This window comes from Carex rostrata, chromosome 24, assembly GCF_964058835.1.
Source record: "Carex rostrata chromosome 24, lpCarRost1.2, whole genome shotgun sequence".
Classification (NCBI taxonomy): Eukaryota; Viridiplantae; Streptophyta; class Magnoliopsida; order Poales; family Cyperaceae; genus Carex; species Carex rostrata.
Window position 1 is genome coordinate 556086 of NC_135941.1, and position 16472 is coordinate 572557.

Sequence of the window (16472 nt, forward strand, 5' to 3'; positions counted from 1 at the left end):
GAAGAAAACCCCGAGAACCTTCATGAAAAGTCCCAACAACGTACAAACAAAGAACCGGTAGATTTTTGCAATCCCTGTTACCAATATGGGAAGAGGAGTGAGATGTTCTGTTGCGCGGAATGTTTGCAAGCTTTCCACCCTTCCTGCATTAGCGCCTACCCGACACGCACAAGGGAGGATATAAGGTTCAAGCATTTTATATGCCCACCCTGCGCCTTAGACAAGTCTAAGCGAAGCAGGCAAAAAAGAAAACGAAAGAAGCAGTGGAACTCTGATTCTGATTAGGATTATCTCAACGTTGTATTACTTTTATTTTCAAACGCGACCTATCAGTTGCTAGTTGTAATTTCCTTTACTTCAATGTTATTTTTCCTTCATTTATCTCAATTAATTTTTTACTTTCAAAATTGAGTATTTATGACTTTAATTCACAACAAATGAAATTTTTATCTTTTGATTTTCTTATTTTGTCTTGTATATATGTATTATTTATTTTTATAGGAAAGATATAATTACATAAGCAATTAAAATGTGTTAATTATAATAAAAATTATTGAGTTAAAAAACAAATATAATTACTTATATTTCAAATGGAGAGTGAACAAATAAATCAGAATTTTTATAGGTTATAAAAATAGGTTATAACCTATTTTTAACAAATATAATTACTATGTCAAATGAATTTTAATAGGTATGAATTTGGATTTATAATTGATTGATTTTCAAAGAAAAAAAAACGGAAAAAAAACAAAAAAACAAAAAACAAAAAAAAAACAAAAAAAAGAACAAAAAAACTGAACAAAAAAACAGAACAAAAACAGAACAAAAAAAATAAAATAAAAAGTGAAAAAAAAAACAGAAAAACAGAAAAACAGAAAAAAAAAAAACCGGTCCGAACCCGGACCGGACCGGACCTCCCGGCCCCCCGTACCCGGACCGTCCTGCCCCCGAACCCGTGACAGGCACGGGTATTAAACGGGCAGGGCAGGATTTTTGAAAAAAAAACCCGTGATGCCCGGCCCGTTGTACTCGTGTGCCCGTGACCGTGGCTACCCGTGCCCGTGCCCGGGTTTTGCCCGGCCCAGCCCGTTTACCAAACACTAAATTGACCTGCTGGTTTTTTTATAACCAAAAAAAAAAAAATAGCATTTATAGTGTTGTAGCTTTTCAGATTCGAAAAAGTTACAGTGTAGTTATAACGCAGCTATTGCATAGCTCTAGCTAGCTATTTAGAACCCTACTCAAAAATCTTAAAATTACATATTCTTCCTATAACTTGTATAATATTATATTTATTCTTTTAAATATTAAACCTTATAAATTTATCCATTTTTTGTCTTTCTATTAAAATTCATTTGAAATTTATAAAATTATAATTTTACACTTTATTAAAATAATAATAGTACGGAGTATGTGTAAGAAAAAAAATTAGTATCTAATTAGTTAGTTTCTGACTATAAATAATTTATTTTTATGTTTGTGATACATATAAATAATTTTATTTGATTTTTCTTTTTTTGGACTAAAAGTTAGATAATTTCCTACAAACTTACCATAAATTGTAAGGAAGATTTTTCACTTTTCTCGTGTTCTTAATTTTGAGTTTTGATATGGGAAAAAGTTCTCTAGCCTAAACTTATATATCTTTAAAAGAGAAGGAATCCATGGGACTTCTCAAAGCTTTTCATTGGTTTTCCTAATTCTTTTTTTGATAAAATTCTCATTGTTTGAATTGATCAAGACCAATTGGAAGTCTGTAGTTATATAAACCAAAAAAAATGACATTATCAATTGAGGTAAACAAAGAATACAATGGCTGAAAAATAACACAGAGGCAAAATGAGGCCAAGTATATTTTACATAGAAATTTATATTAAAAATCACCACATGAGAGATCTACAACCAATTTAGAGTAGAATAGAGGCATGCATGGCCAGTATTCAGTTTCAGTTTCACAGAACAGTATTCATTGTTGTAGCCAGTAGGAATTCTGGTACAGTACCAATATACCAAACAAAGCTTACACTGGTGGACCTTCATGCTTGATTCAAACAAAAAAAAACAGTGAGTTCTTTGTTTGCTGTATTTCTCTTCACTAGTGACTTGATTGAAAGCCACATAATTTCCAAGTAATGTACCCTTGAATTAATTAATTGAGTAATCATGAATAAGGTAGCAATTGAAAGAGGGATGTCCTACCTAATGAAGACAGTATATATGATATAATTGAGAAAACAAGAAGTAGAACTCAACAAGCAGCCATAATTTCATATATCCTTCCAAAAGTGGCATTGACAAAACATCTAAAGAAAAAAAAGAGACCTAACATGGTAGATGCTATGGAATTACTTGATAGCCTCGATGTTCCCAGAACAAGCATTTGCATATGCTTGGCTGAGCCCAGGAATATGATGCTCATATGGCTGAACAAACTTCTCCACAAACTTCTCATTACTTGGCCATGCAAAAGTAGCAAATGATAGATTTGCCACAGGAAGACCTTTCAACATCAGAATCTTTCTAACAATATTCCGGGGAACCATCCGGTTCTCCATGTTGTAACCAAATAGAGCTGGATTACGAACAACATCAATCTTACCACAACCCACTTCCTTCATCAGGAACTCCATTTTGCGGCCCAACAACTCATCTGATAAATGCAACATTGCAGGAAATTTACCAATCACACAGGTGACATCATCCTGTGAAAGCCCCATACTTTTCAGCAACTCCATTTTACGGCCTAGCGACTCCTCCGATATCTTCAATACCTCAGGAGCTTTACTAATCACACAGGTGACCTCCTTTTGTGAAAGCCCAATACTTTTCAAGTAATGTATCCTTGAATTTAGAGTGTTTCCATTCAGGGAGCTAACAGTAATTAATGCATATACAAACTTTTGTGATGAGCAACTGACTCCCAATTCCTCAGCTTTCTTAACCTTTAACTTCATAGCTTCAGGCTTAGATCCAATCAATCTAGAAGCCGACTGATTAATCAATCGAACAATTTGACAAACAGATAAACCACATTGTTTTTGAAGGAACAATAGGTTGGGCTCAAGAACCTTTTCCAAGTTACATTGAAGCAGTGAAGGCCCCTTTTTTAGGAGCACAGACATATTTTCTAACGAGCCAAGTGTCAGCATCCAGAAGTCAACCTTTTGCACAAAATTGGACTGAAAAATAACAGGTCTGCGGGAAATGATATCAGAGATTTCTTCGATCGAGAAACCAACTTCTTGTAGCTTTGCAACATTTGGTCTCCAGTTGTTCTCCACATGGGAGCAAAGGAAGCGAGGGTTCCGCGACACAGCAGTTCTGATGTCTGATTCCCTGATGCCAGCATGTCTCAGGAATCGGAGCACAGAATCGGGTTTATCAGGGGATTTGAGGTGGCGGATATACTTGGATGCTCTGACTGCCTCGTCCGAAGAAAGATTGCATGATTGTATGAGGTAGTCAACAACTACGAATTGGGGATTTTGGGGTGGTGCTGGAATGATAGTGGTGGAGAGGAGGCGATGGAATGGGGTGGTCAGGTCAAGTGGAAGAGATGGACGGAGACGGGGGAGTCTCCTCAGAAATAGGTTCATTGTCTTGCTGCTGTGAAACCGAGAAAGGGTTTTGACCAATTTTGACTTGAGTTGGCTGCTCACTGCTCATAGACAGTCACAGTCTCATGAGACGCTCCAGCCAGGAATTCGTATCACCTGAGATATCTCAAACTTTACGTGACTTTATGGAAAATCCTAACCGTTTAGATACGTTCTACACGAATCTCAAAGCACACATAATTCTGACCCCCTCCATCCCCCCGAATAGACACCGGACACGTCGGTCACGCAAAAGTTGAGATATCTCAGAGGATACGCATTCTAAAATCTTCACCTCCGAATTAAAGCTACACTACCCTCCAGTTCCGTTGAAATAAGATTCTCTGTGGCAGTATATAACGAATCACAACTCTCAACAACCGTCCGCTTCGTGAATTCGCATCCTCTGAAATATCTCAAACTTATTGAGTTGATCTGTGGAAAATGTGGGCCGTTCAAATTCTTTCCACACGACTCTCAAAGCACAACAATACTGATCCCTCGATTTTATATAAACTGAAAATTTGAGATATCTGAGAGGATCCAGTGGCCTTAGTTAGTAGAATGATGTTTTACCTGTTATCATTTACTTGCTTCTATCAGAAATTAAAAGGATGCTTCACCACTTGCGCCACGCTCCGCTCCTACACCACCTCCACCCCAGACTCTCCTCCTCTCTTTCCTTCTCATCCAAATATCTTCTCATTTTATCCAACCCATCTTCGCCTCCGCTCCACCAACGCTTGGTTCATACTTCCTCCTCGCGGGCGTTGTGCACCGCCGCGGGAGAAGAACGGGCTGAGATACATGGCGGTGAGAAAGATGGTTTCTTTGCTAACGATGGGGTCACATGGAAGTCATTGGGTATATCTGACAGAGTCGCGCAGGCTCTCACCGACACTGGCTTTCATGGGCCTTCACTTGTTCAGGTACTCACTGCATATGAACTGTTCGATGAAATGCTTTTTGTTTAGGTCAAGCTGTTATTTCCCTCTGTTGCAATTTAGTAACTTAGCATAGGCTATTTACTGCTATTGATGAAACATATGAAGTTTGTTAGGTGGTTAGTCTTGGGCTATTCCCTTGCCTATCATGCGCTCAATAGAATATCGAATTAGATAAGACTAGTAAATTTTCTCAAATTGTTGTGTTATCCACTTATGTATTGATGGTAACATGTTATTTGCTATGCAGGCTGCATGTATTCCTCATATTCTAAGAGGAAATGATGTGGTAGTTGCTGCAGAAACAGGAAGTGGAAAAACACACGGTTACTTGGTCCCGCTAATTGACAAGCTGGGCACTGTTTCAGACCCACCTGAAAATGAACTCAGTCATGATGCGCTTCAAAATCAAGAGATGATTCTGGTGCTTTGCCCAAATGTGATGCTATGTGAACAAGCTGTTGCCATGGCCAACTCCTTGCTTGATCAATCTGGCAAACAACTTGTGAAGGTTGCAGCGGTCTGTGGCCAAAAGGTATATTTCTTTAATGGTTTTTATGAAATGAAAAAGTCATGTCATGTGGTAAATTTGTGTTTTCAAATTCAAGAAAACTTCAATTTGTAATACTTGAAAGTCAATTTTTAAATTTGATATTGCAGGGATGGCCAATGATTCAGCCTGATGTTCTTGTATCAACTCCAGGTGCACTCTTAAATTATCTCTGTGAATATGATCGAGAAAAGAGAAGAAGAGATCAATTCTTACGTCGTGTAAAATTTGTGGTATATTTATCTTTTTCTGTAAATCTATACTCTAAAAACTTCATAAACCTGAATATAGGCACTCTTAGCTTCAGTTTAATACCTAAATTTCATGAAACAGGTATTTGATGAAGCTGACATGCTTCTCTGTGGAAGCTTCCAAAATCAGGTAATCCGGCTAATACACATGTTACGCTTCGATGAAAAGCTCCTTTCTAGAATGGGGGGCATCACAGAAGAGGCAAACACAGATGGGACCCACGAGCCTGATGAGGTTTCAGATCCTGAGGTTAGCGAAACTGACATCAGTTATGAAGATGAAATTGAAAACGAGAAAATTTTAGAATCTTCAACAGCCGAGGAGGAGAGTTCAAATGAGACAAGAGTTAGGAAGGATTGGAGGAGGGTTAGAGAAATATATAAGCGCAGTAAACAGTATGTGTTTGTGGCAGCGACATTACCACAAAGCGGGAAAAAGACAGCTGGCGGAGTATTGAAAAGGATGTTTCCTGATGCCACTTGGGTCAGCGGGGCCCGCCTCCATCGACATAACCCCAGGTATGCAGGGGCGAAAGTAGAAAATTTAGGTGGGGTGGGGCTGAAACATAAAATGCATAATATGTGGAAATACATAATGTGTGGTCATTGGAATTTCAACCCAATCTCCACAACCATTAAAAGGAATTCTAGCCACCAGGCTACGAGCACACATTTAGCATTTCATGAGGGGGGTTTAACTATATAAAAACTCTTAAAAAATGAAACTTCAACTAAATTTTTATGAGTAGAATTCAAATGCCTCATTCGTGCCTCACATTCTTCTCTCTGTTTACAAAGTCCAAACAGTCAATCCGAACTGCTCAACATGATCTCCATATTAAAATGTGCTTTGAGACCAAATTTTATATTTTTTTACTATTTTTTTAGATAGTACAAAATCACTGTTTTTCTGAAGATTGGAGATCATCCAAAAATAGCGATTTTGTACTCACTCGTGTCGGGTGTCAACCTCGTTGAACTTAATCTAAGTTCTCATTCTGATTTTTCTTTTTCTTTTTTCTTTGTGGCACTACAGATTAGAGCAGAGATGGATACAAGTGACTGCCGATACACAAGTTGACGATCTTCTAGAAGCAGTGCGGTACAGCTACAGAAGCGATGAATTAACTAGAACCATGGTGTTCACAAATACCGTTGAATCAGCGAATTCAGTTACTGACATATTAGAAAGAGCTGGTATCAGGTGTTTGTTGTACCACAGCGAAAGCTCCATGGAGGAGCGTACGGCGAATCTGTGCGCTTTTCGAGACACCGGTGGGGTTCTTGTTTGCACTGATGCTGCTGCTCGTGGTTTGGATATTCCTAATATTTCTCATGTTATCCAGGCATGTAAAACTCTTCTTTTTGTGATTAATTAGGGTTAAAATGCCCCATTGTTTGTGTGCCCCAATCATCACATTCTTATCTTCATTTTTAAAGTCCAACCAATCGATCCGAACCACTCAACATGAGATCTATATTAATAAGTGCTTCGAGACCAAATTTTATATTTTTTTTTAGAAATATATTACTATTTTTTTTAGATAGGTGCAAAATCATTGTTTTTCAGAATATTCATACAAAATCGTGTTGAGCGGTTTGGATTGACTATTTGGACTTTGAAAACGAAGATAAGAATGTGAGGCATGATTGAGGCATGAAAACAATGGGGCATTTTAACCCTTCTCTTGAATCTATTTGTCTACTTATTATATCCAATAAAATTTCATGATTTTTTTTTTCTTTTTCAATAGGCGGAGTTTGCTACATCGGCAGTTGATTTCTTGCACAGAGTGGGCCGCACGGCCAGAGCTGGCCAAGCTGGTGTAGTAACAAGCTTGTACACCAAGTCCAATCGAGATCTAGTAAATGCTGTTCGCGATGCCGAGGATACAAGTCAACCTGTGGTAACTTGGGTTTTGTTTCTAGTTGTGTATTATACTGCTTTTGTCTTTAAAATTTCTATAAATTCCGACTCCTTTTGATTCTGTTGTCACAGGAGAAAGCATTTAGCAGGAAAAGGAGCTTCAGGAAGAAACTAAAGAAAAGAGGTAATATTTTTAAATCATTATTGTTTAAGAGTGAGGCTATGGTAATATCCATATTACAGAACAATCTGTGCTGTGAACCCATATCTTTATTTTCAAAGTTAAAACTGACGATCCGAACCATTAAACATAATCTCCAAATGAAAATGTGTATGAAAACCAAATTTTACGTTTTTTAGATTTGTTTACTATTTTTTTTAGGTAGGTAGAAAATTACTACTTTTGGATGGTCCAGAATTTTTAAATCTGATTTTCTACCTAACTAAAAAAATTCTAAAGAATATAAAATTTGGTTTGCAAGTATATTTTCATATGAATATCATGTTGAACAGTTCAGATTGATTGTTTCGACTTTAAAAATGAAGATATGAGTCCATAGCACGAGCTGCTTTGTAATATGCATATCACCAAAGCCTCACTCATTGTTTAATGCATTGATACTTTTCTTAATTATCTTGTTTTCTAACATAGCCTCACTCATTGTTTTTTTCAAAACCCTAAACTATCCAGAAAATGATCAACTAATTCAATATATAGTTTTTTTTTTTTGGTTGAATGTGTCAGTGTTACAGTTTCTCTTAAGTTTTACCTCGTTTGTTACAGGCCGAGCTGGCTTAGAAGATAAACAAAGAGTGTTAGCTTAATTGGATGAAGATATAGACTGAGATTATTTCAGGTTGTTTTTTTTGTTTAGTTTTTATCTTTACATTATTACTTCCTACAGTTACTGTGGTATTGTGTAGCTCAGGGATCAGATCTTAACAAGTGGCTATACTTTGCTAGCACCTGAGAAATTTTTTAGCAATGTTGTCTACTTGCCTGGACACAGAACCAAATTATTTTGCACGTTGATTTGACTATAGGGGCGTAAAATAAAGCATGTCATGTTCGGATCCGGCATGACTGCATGGCACGGCACGCAAAGGCACGTGATCACGCATGATCTGGACCGTTTGATGTTATCATGTTGATCAAATGATGAATATTGAATAAACTAACTTAAATTACGAAAGAAATATTTAAAGTGACCAAACGTGACACGTGTAGTCACGGCATGACTAATGTTTTGTGACAATTCACATGCTGTGATCATCCCTCTGAATTTTTATCACAGCATGACATGATACATGACCCAAGTCACAACGTAACTGGGTGAGAATCTGCTGCGATCCTACAGGATCGCAGGGTCCTGCGATTCCAATTTTAACCCTTCATTTATTACAATGTGGGAATCTTAAAAAGAGAGTTTTTGTGCACGAATCTCAAAAAATATAAACGGCTGAGATTAGAATCGCAAGAACACTGCGATCCTGTAGGATCGCAGCAGATTTATTTCCCAACGTAACTAGTCACGGCACGACATAAATGTACATTCTTATTTCAAAATTTCAAGGAGATGACAATTAATGTCTCATCGGAAACATTTCACTGGGACTATGATGTGCATATACAATAACCCACCCCAGTGGTCTAGTTTCATTTACAGCTGTAGAGAAGTTGGTTCTGATTTCATACGACATTACGGCCAATTGCTTAACATATGTTGTCTTGCCCTCTCGAGCGTGTAGATGAAATGAGCAATGAGCTCCTGTGCTGCATTTGTTACAAGCAGAGCCTCTTTAGAATACGAGGAGTTAATTTTAAGATTTTTTTTTTTTTTTTTTTTTTTGCAAATCTATATTGAACAGTCTGAATCTAACCTGAAGGGATTAGATACATAATCTTGTTTGAATTCAATCATGAGTGAGACTATGGTGCTATGCATAGCGTAAATTAGTCTGTTATGGATCAATATCTCTGTTTTTAAAGTTTAAATAGTAAATATGAACTTTCAACATGATTTTCGTGTGAAAATGTACTTATAAATCAAATATTTCATTTTTTACTATTTTTTTAGGTAGAAAGAAAACCACTGAAAATTATAGACCATTCAAATTTCAAAAGCCTTGATTTTCTACCTATTTTAAAAAATAATAAAATGGGTCCAAAAAAAAAAAAAATTGAGTCCATAATTATATTTTTTTTCACGAAAATGGCTCAATTTAACAAAGAAGATAATGATCCATAATACATATCAATCCGCTCATAATACATATCAGTCCTCACTATTCAGTTATTTCACTATGCACAGGACCAATCAGGCCTGTATAAACCAAATGCACTAGCGGTCAAATGCGGTAGCCGCGCTTTCAATGAACTTTATATAATAACGAGAATGCGGTAGGAGAGTATTAGTCACACTTTTCAATAAAATGTTTAAAAATAGTTTTACTAGAGGATTCTACAACCACTTTACACAGTCTACAGTCTACACTTGACAGTGAAACTGTGAAACCATTTATTTACTGCGATGGCTGTCCTCTCTTCTGATACAACTAAAAAAATATAACATGGGTATGCGTTCGAGGGATTTAGGGTAGATGTAAGATGCTCTTGCAAGAGAAAAACAATGATATAATAAAACACGATTAAGTACTTGGATGATGGCCTTTTTACACACTTTTGGTGCTTTACCTTTTGAGGAACTTGCTTGTCTCAGTGGCATAACAGACGTCACATTCATGATGCATGTCACATGATACTTTTTTATTGTGCATCGCCCCGTGTTAAAATTTCATCATAATTTCCTTAAAAAAAAAAAAAAAATGTATCATCATTTGTCCAAAAAAAAAAATCATCATCACAGCGTGTCTCTCAACCGAAAATGGTAACATTTTTTTAAATAATAAATTTGAGGTCAACACACTTTCAAACTTTCGTGTATGTGTTAGATGATTTTTTCAATTTATAGATTTCGAACTGAAGTTTACTTCTGTAATTAGATTAAAGACAGGTTTTTGAAAATGATAATATATTCATTTTTTTTTCTTTCTGTACAATTAAATCTAAACATTGAGCACGGATCGTGAGAAGAATATTGAACATTAACTGTTTACTGTCTGTAAAATTGCATTCAGTGAAATCTTTTAAATGGTTTCAGCTGCTCAGGTTAAAAGTCATCAGAAAGGACGGCGTTAACATTATTCATAAAATTTACTAACAGTTTAAATTATTTTGTAAAGAAAAAAAGGTGAGGTTATATTAATATGTATATGACACTGTATTTGTTATAGATCTATATCTATGTTTCTAAAGTGGAAGACTCAAATTAGTCGATTTGAAATGTTCAACATGATTTTTATATAAAATGTACTTGAAGAACAAAATTTTTCGTTCTAAACTTTTTAACTATTTTTGTAGATAATAAATATAAAAGATGGTCCCGAATGTTAGATGTTGTGATTTTCTACCTATTTAGAAAATAGAAAATATATTATACAAAATGTAAGATTTTGTCTCCAAATACGTTTTCATATCTGAATCATGTTAAGCAGTTTGAATCGACTGTCTGAACTTTTACAACAAAAATATGAATGAATTGTACCCTCTATCACCATAGCCTTGCTCTTCTAAAAAAATTATTGATATATGATCAATATAATATAACAATTAACTATATTTTACAATATTGCACTCAGTTTCAACTCCTTGAGGTTAAAATTCATCGGAACCAAGGTTTTAAATAGTTATTATCGCGTCATAGCGGAAAGACAAAAAAAACTATTGCAAATAGCGTAGCTATGGCGAAAATTATTCTATATAGTGTTTTTTGTTTAAAAAATTATATTTTATATTTATACTAATTATCAACATTATATAAAGTCTCATAGAGCAATAAATAATATAAAATTAATTAAGAAATTAAAATATTCATATTAAACCATTTCAAAGTCTAAATTATTATTCAAAGTATCTCTAATAATGTCATAAACTATTTATCTTTTTTCATTTAAAATAATCTAAGCATCATGGCATAAATTATATGTTTTTTCTATTAAAATATCTATCTTTTTTCTATTTAAAAACAAAATTAATCTGGACCTTGAAAAAATTGATCTTTAAAATTAATTTTCAGTTTGGACCTTTATATAAAAGCCTATGTAGCACATCGTGTAGCGCGATAGCGGACTACTATTACCACTATAGCAGTTGTAGCTGAAATAGCGGACTTTTATTCCATAGCGTAGCGTTCAAGGTCTGAAAACTCTATAGCATTGCTATTACGTCGCTATAGTGTGCTATTTAGAACACTCATTAGAACACCGTTAACATTGTTTATAAAATTTACAAACATTTTTAGTTATTTTGTAAAAAAAAAAAAAAGGGTGAGATTATGTTGATATATATACAACAGATCAGCTCGTGTTTTAGATTTATATTTATGTTTTTAAAGTTTAAATAGTCAATATAAAAAATCCAAAACCCTATATCTATATTTTGATATATGATTTATATAAGAGGGGGGTCAAATGCCTCGTGCCTCTTATGCTTCATTGTGTTTCATATCTTATATCTCTATTTTCGGTGTCCAAATTGTTTGTCCGAACTGCTCAACATGATCTCTGTATTAAAATTTGTTTGTCGACCAAATATTATGTTATTTGAAAAAAATATTATTTTTAAGGTAAATATAAAATAACTGCTGAAGTAGCTAAAAAAAATTATTTTGTACTACTTAAAAAACAGTAAATAATTTAAAAAATATGTAAAATTTGGTCTTCAAACATATTTTATTATGTAAAGAATGTTGAGCAATTGAAATCCACAATTTAAATATTAAAAATGAAAATATAATATGTAAGGCACATGAGCCATTTTAACCAAATCACGAAATTATAATATTGTCCAATTATTGTTAAATTACAAATTTACTTATGCATACGACAAACGGTATCATTATTGTACTATAGCTTGCACATCAACAGTTTACAAGGTACAGCATATATGGCTGGAAAGCAGCATCCAGCAATCGAGGCCAATTACATTGATCAAATGTCAGACAGTCAGAGGACCCAAGGGCCAAGGAGACAGCCACAAAATGGAAACCAGTGCGGATTAGGTGCAGCTTCTCAGTGTCTGTGTCCTCACATGCAAATGCCAGCTGTGTTTGACAGAGATATTTATTGAGCAAAACGAGACTGTGATCTCATCAAGATTAGTGAGCACATCTCCAAATAATTATCGAATTGACTCCGAGTTACGAATGTAAACTTCTAAAATTCAAGTATTTCGTAAGTAATGCATATATATGCAAAAATTTTAAAGTTTTAAATTAATTTAGTATATGATTAAGCGATCAAAACAATATGAATATTTTATTAATTATTTTATGTATTAATTTTTTATTATTATTTTGACCGCTTGATTATGTATTTAATAAATTCAAAACTTAAAATTTTTTTATGTACATGCATCACTCATGGAGTACTTGAATTTCAACAGTTTGAATTCGTATTTTGAAATTAATCTAATAGTCATTTGAAGGTGTACTCACCAATCTCTCTTGGTGAGCACATCACACTCTAATTTTGCTCATATTTATTTATAGACATTAATATAATATAACGTAAAATAGATATTAGAATGATTGTTTCCGAATTTAGTTGTACAGACATAATCAGAAAAAAAAATCAATTTTAATTAATGAAGAAAAGTTTGGATAGAATGACATGTTAGTATCACTTGCGTCTACATAGCATTATAACACAAACTTTAAAATCTACTAAATTACTTTTAAACAATAATTTTAAACTATTCAAATTAATCTATTTTATTAGCCCTGTATTTATATATAATTTATAATTTTGGAAATTCATATAATGTCAAGTCATAAAGTCAAATGTAAGAGTTTTTTTTTATTAATTTTATTGTATTTATTTTTTAATATTTTTGACTGCTTGATTTGATACTAAAATAATTTGAAAAAATAATTATTTATTTCATATAAGCACATCACTTATAAAATAAATTGATTTAAACAGCTTAACTTAATCCATACTAGCTGAATTCATAATGTTAAAAAAATATCATACTACCTGAACTCAATATCATACTATCTGAACTCATAATTAAAAAAAAATTCGGATTCATTCCACAACAACACGAAACACCACACAAAAAATTCTGTCTTGATGGATTTAAACAAGAAAAATTAAGGATCCGTAGTTTAAAATTTCAATTGAGAAAGATATGCAGGCTTATTTTTTTGGATCCATAGTTTAAGGATACATAATTTGAAGCCATATTTTTTTTGGTTCCGTCTACCGTATGCATAAATTCAGGTGTAATTATTTTAATATCCTATATTATTTTATATTAATTTTTATAAATAAAAAAAAAATCTGTGTTTGACGACCAATTGACCAAGGTCACATTCACCCCATGCTCTTGCTCACCTCCCATTCAATGCCACCTCTCCTCTCTATATAAACCTTTAAATTGACTCAGTTATTAACTACACTTCACCACTCCACTAAAACCCCATCCTGATCCATGGCTACCAAGGTGGCAGTTTTCCTGCTAGCTTCCTTCCTCCTACTCAGCACAAGAGTAAGGCATTATGCAAACACTTGTTTTTTTATTAATTATGTTTAACTTTTGTATATAAAAATTAATGTATGGTTATTTTATTTAGGTTTCATCTGATGTTTCAGAGCAAGCTTTTACTGAGGTAATATTTTATTTTTCTATTTTTTTTTGTAGTTTTATGATTTGATTGGTGTGGTAATTTTCTAATTAATGAGAAATACTTCCAAAAAATTAGATGGCATATGGCGCAGTTGCTCCTCCGGTCGTACCGGCCCCTGCTCCTGCCCCTCACAAGATTATTGACACCAAAGGTACATTAATTTGACACAAAAATCTAATTTTTATGTAATTGTGATATACCATGTTCTAGTTTATAAATAGATTTCATGTAATTGTAATCAGGACAAAAAAATAAATACAAGATTCTCTGGTTCCTATAACTATTAAAAGAAAAGCACAACTTAATTTCTTCTCAAACACAGCTTTGCAAACTTGGAAAGTTGGATTGATGAACATAGAATTTTGATATACAGAATGCATAGGAGCATGCGAGGAGCGTTGCAGCCTACACTCGAGGAAGAACGTGTGCAGGCGGGCGTGCAACACTTGTTGCAGTGTTTGCAAATGTGTGCCCGGAGGCACCTATGGCAATAGAGAGACGTGCGGCACGTGCTACACCGACTGGACCACACATGGCAACAGGACTAAATGCCCTTAAATTAAGTTTCATTAATATATAGCATCAGTAGTAGTTTAATTTTGGAACAAACATGGAGAGTTAATTAGCTCATGAGCTTGTTAATTTTTCTTTTGTTTATTTCCGTTTTAGATGTGTTTTGAATATATCTAGTACTGAAATAAGTTATATTTTTGCTATTTTGGTTCAAAATAAGTTCAATATGGCAGCAGCAAAATTAATATTGGGTTAATAACATACTTGGGTTAACAGAGTAGTTTTAGCTTCATACAGCGCACGAACCACATGCAGTGTTGTGTAGATTCTGTAGTCTGTGTGCTGCATGAAGCCAAAACTGTTGTGTTAAAATCCTCACCCAAGTTTACCTGTGTATTGATCGGACAGTATCTATTGCTCAGTACAACAACCCTGTCAAATTATTTTTATGAGTAGAGATATAAAAGATGGTGAGATGCGATCAAAATTGTAGATCATTTCTTGTTACATTACTGTTGTAGGTGAACAGTGAACCCTCCATCAAAATTGTCGATCAAAAACAAGACAGATTTATTGTTCACCTTTGTTAGCTACCTATCATGGATCATGTGGAGTGAAAGGAAAAAGAAAGGTATTTCAGGGATCAGATTGTAGTTCAGCACAATCTTTGTACCTTCTTGTGCTGAATCTATACTATATATCTAATCTTTGATGGAGGGTTCACTGTTCACCTACAACAGTAATGTAAATAGTGAGATCGACAGACAGGTCCCACTGCTCCGTTCAATGACTATTCTCTCTGATTTCTGTCTCCTGAACATTTTACTTTTTCTTTTTTTCTTTTTTTGAAAACTTGACAGAGGTTGTGCTTAACTCATAACGACTCACCAATGTAATTGAGGTCTAATTGTAGACTGGGTTTAGTATGGTTCAGTTTAGTAATGCTTAGGAGACTGTGTATCTTAGAATAATGGTACTGAGTATTGTCGAAATTTCAACAAAGTTCAGGTCCTCAACCTGACTGGATCGATATAATCTGTAATACTGCAATACTGGCATGTCTGAATATACAATTTTTTTTATTCAATCATGTTTAATTTATACTTTAAATTTGATGAAATTTCTACAAGAATGGATGGAAGCGGACAAATTATAGAGGGTTGTTCTGGTCACTATGAGCAAGGCTACATGTGAGGTTCTGGAGAGATGAAATTTCAAAATAGTGACTGATGATGTTGAGGTTGTTGAAAAGGTGTATGTTAATTTAATTGCCAATTATATTATCTACTTTGTCTTCCAATAATCCTCTTATGTGTTATTTGCATAGATGAACACCACTCGCATAATTAGTATCGTTAAGATTGGTGCCAAGTTAAAATAAACGATTCAGATCACATTCTACCAGGTATTGGATGTGATTAAATCTTAATACCCTTGCAATTAGTATGATCTGATAGTCCTTAAGGCATGATACTCCTCTAGCCCTTTTGTTATTTTGAATCAGTCCAGAGACATATTTGTATGAAAAAAAATGAAGAACTGACGCTCAATCTTCTATGAAATTAACTTAATTCAGGGGTCAATTTATTTTTATAAAGAGTTTTGAGACGTGATGTTTTTCTAGTGATGTATTTGGTTTGGTTGTAAGTACATTGTTTGTGGTTTTGTAAGTACATTCTACAGGGGTTGTATACCAGTTGCTTGGTATCGATTTTCTTTTGAATAGTTTCATTTTCTAATATAATCGTTGCATTGTTGGATCTTCTAAAAACACGATGAGGAAGCTATACATGCTCGGATCTAAACTCAAAATTTGGTTACTTCAGCGGATCCGGACCCGTAAAATGATTGTGCTTCGCTATTTTTTTTTCTTATTATAAGCGCAAGTTTCACGCTCAAATTATTAAATTAGTGTTGTGTCATTTAAAATATTGTCTGTGCGGATCTACCAAAATTAGAATATTAATGCCTCTGGAATTTATTCAATATTTGTTATACCAAA

General features: G+C 34.1%; 3 protein-coding genes across 4 annotated transcripts; 2 read left to right on the forward strand and 1 right to left on the reverse strand.

Moving 5' to 3' along the window:
• Positions 1 to 2254: 2254 nt before the first annotated feature.
• On the reverse strand, positions 2255 to 3618 carry LOC144575805 (uncharacterized). The gene has a single exon (XM_078326050.1). The coding sequence runs from the start codon at positions 3594 to 3596 to the stop codon at positions 2346 to 2348; it is 1251 nt and encodes a 416-aa protein (XP_078182176.1). The 5' UTR covers positions 3597 to 3618; the 3' UTR covers positions 2255 to 2345.
• A 530-nt stretch (positions 3619 to 4148) lies between these two features.
• EMB3108 (DEA(D/H)-box RNA helicase family protein) lies at positions 4149 to 8308 on the forward strand. The gene is made up of 8 exons (XM_078325738.1): positions 4149 to 4525; positions 4791 to 5075; positions 5201 to 5323; positions 5424 to 5860; positions 6378 to 6687; positions 7096 to 7248; positions 7341 to 7392; positions 7993 to 8308. The coding sequence occupies exons 1-8, from the start codon at positions 4211 to 4213 to the stop codon at positions 8031 to 8033; spliced, it is 1716 nt and encodes a 571-aa protein (XP_078181864.1). The 5' UTR covers positions 4149 to 4210; the 3' UTR covers positions 8034 to 8308.
• Positions 8309 to 13696: 5388 nt separating this feature from the next.
• On the forward strand, positions 13697 to 14695 carry LOC144575540 (snakin-2-like). 2 transcript variants are annotated; one of them, XM_078325727.1, is made up of 4 exons: positions 13700 to 13818; positions 13904 to 13939; positions 14033 to 14108; positions 14331 to 14695. In XM_078325727.1, exons 1-4 carry the CDS (start codon positions 13762 to 13764, stop codon positions 14513 to 14515), a joined length of 354 nt encoding a protein of 117 aa, XP_078181853.1. In that variant the 5' UTR covers positions 13700 to 13761; the 3' UTR covers positions 14516 to 14695. The 2 variants fall into 2 exon arrangements, with proteins under 2 accessions (XP_078181854.1, XP_078181853.1); XM_078325728.1 differs by lacking the exon at positions 13904 to 13939 and having other exon boundaries at positions 13697 to 13818.
• Positions 14696 to 16472: the final 1777 nt, after the last annotated feature.

Bases quoted from the DNA above. Each gene is read 5' to 3' on its own strand.
- LOC144575540 (XM_078325727.1), top strand. From the start codon at position 13,762: ATGGCTACCAAGGTGGCAGTTTTCCTGCTAGCTTCCTTCCTCCTACTC. The intron at 13,819-13,903 runs GTAAGGCATTAT...TATTTTATTTAG, and splicing joins TCCTCCTACTCAGCACAAGA to GTTTCATCTGATGTTTCAGA. The intron at 14,109-14,330 runs GTACATTAATTT...TTTGATATACAG, and splicing joins CAAGATTATTGACACCAAAG to AATGCATAGGAGCATGCGAG.
- EMB3108 (XM_078325738.1), top strand. From the start codon at position 4,211: ATGCTTCACCACTTGCGCCACGCTCCGCTCCTACACCACCTCCACCCC. The intron at 5,324-5,423 runs GTATATTTATCT...TTCATGAAACAG, and splicing joins TACGTCGTGTAAAATTTGTG to GTATTTGATGAAGCTGACAT. The intron at 7,249-7,340 runs GTAACTTGGGTT...CTGTTGTCACAG, and splicing joins AGGATACAAGTCAACCTGTG to GAGAAAGCATTTAGCAGGAA.
- LOC144575805 (XM_078326050.1), bottom strand. From the start codon at position 3,596: ATGAACCTATTTCTGAGGAGACTCCCCCGTCTCCGTCCATCTCTTCCA.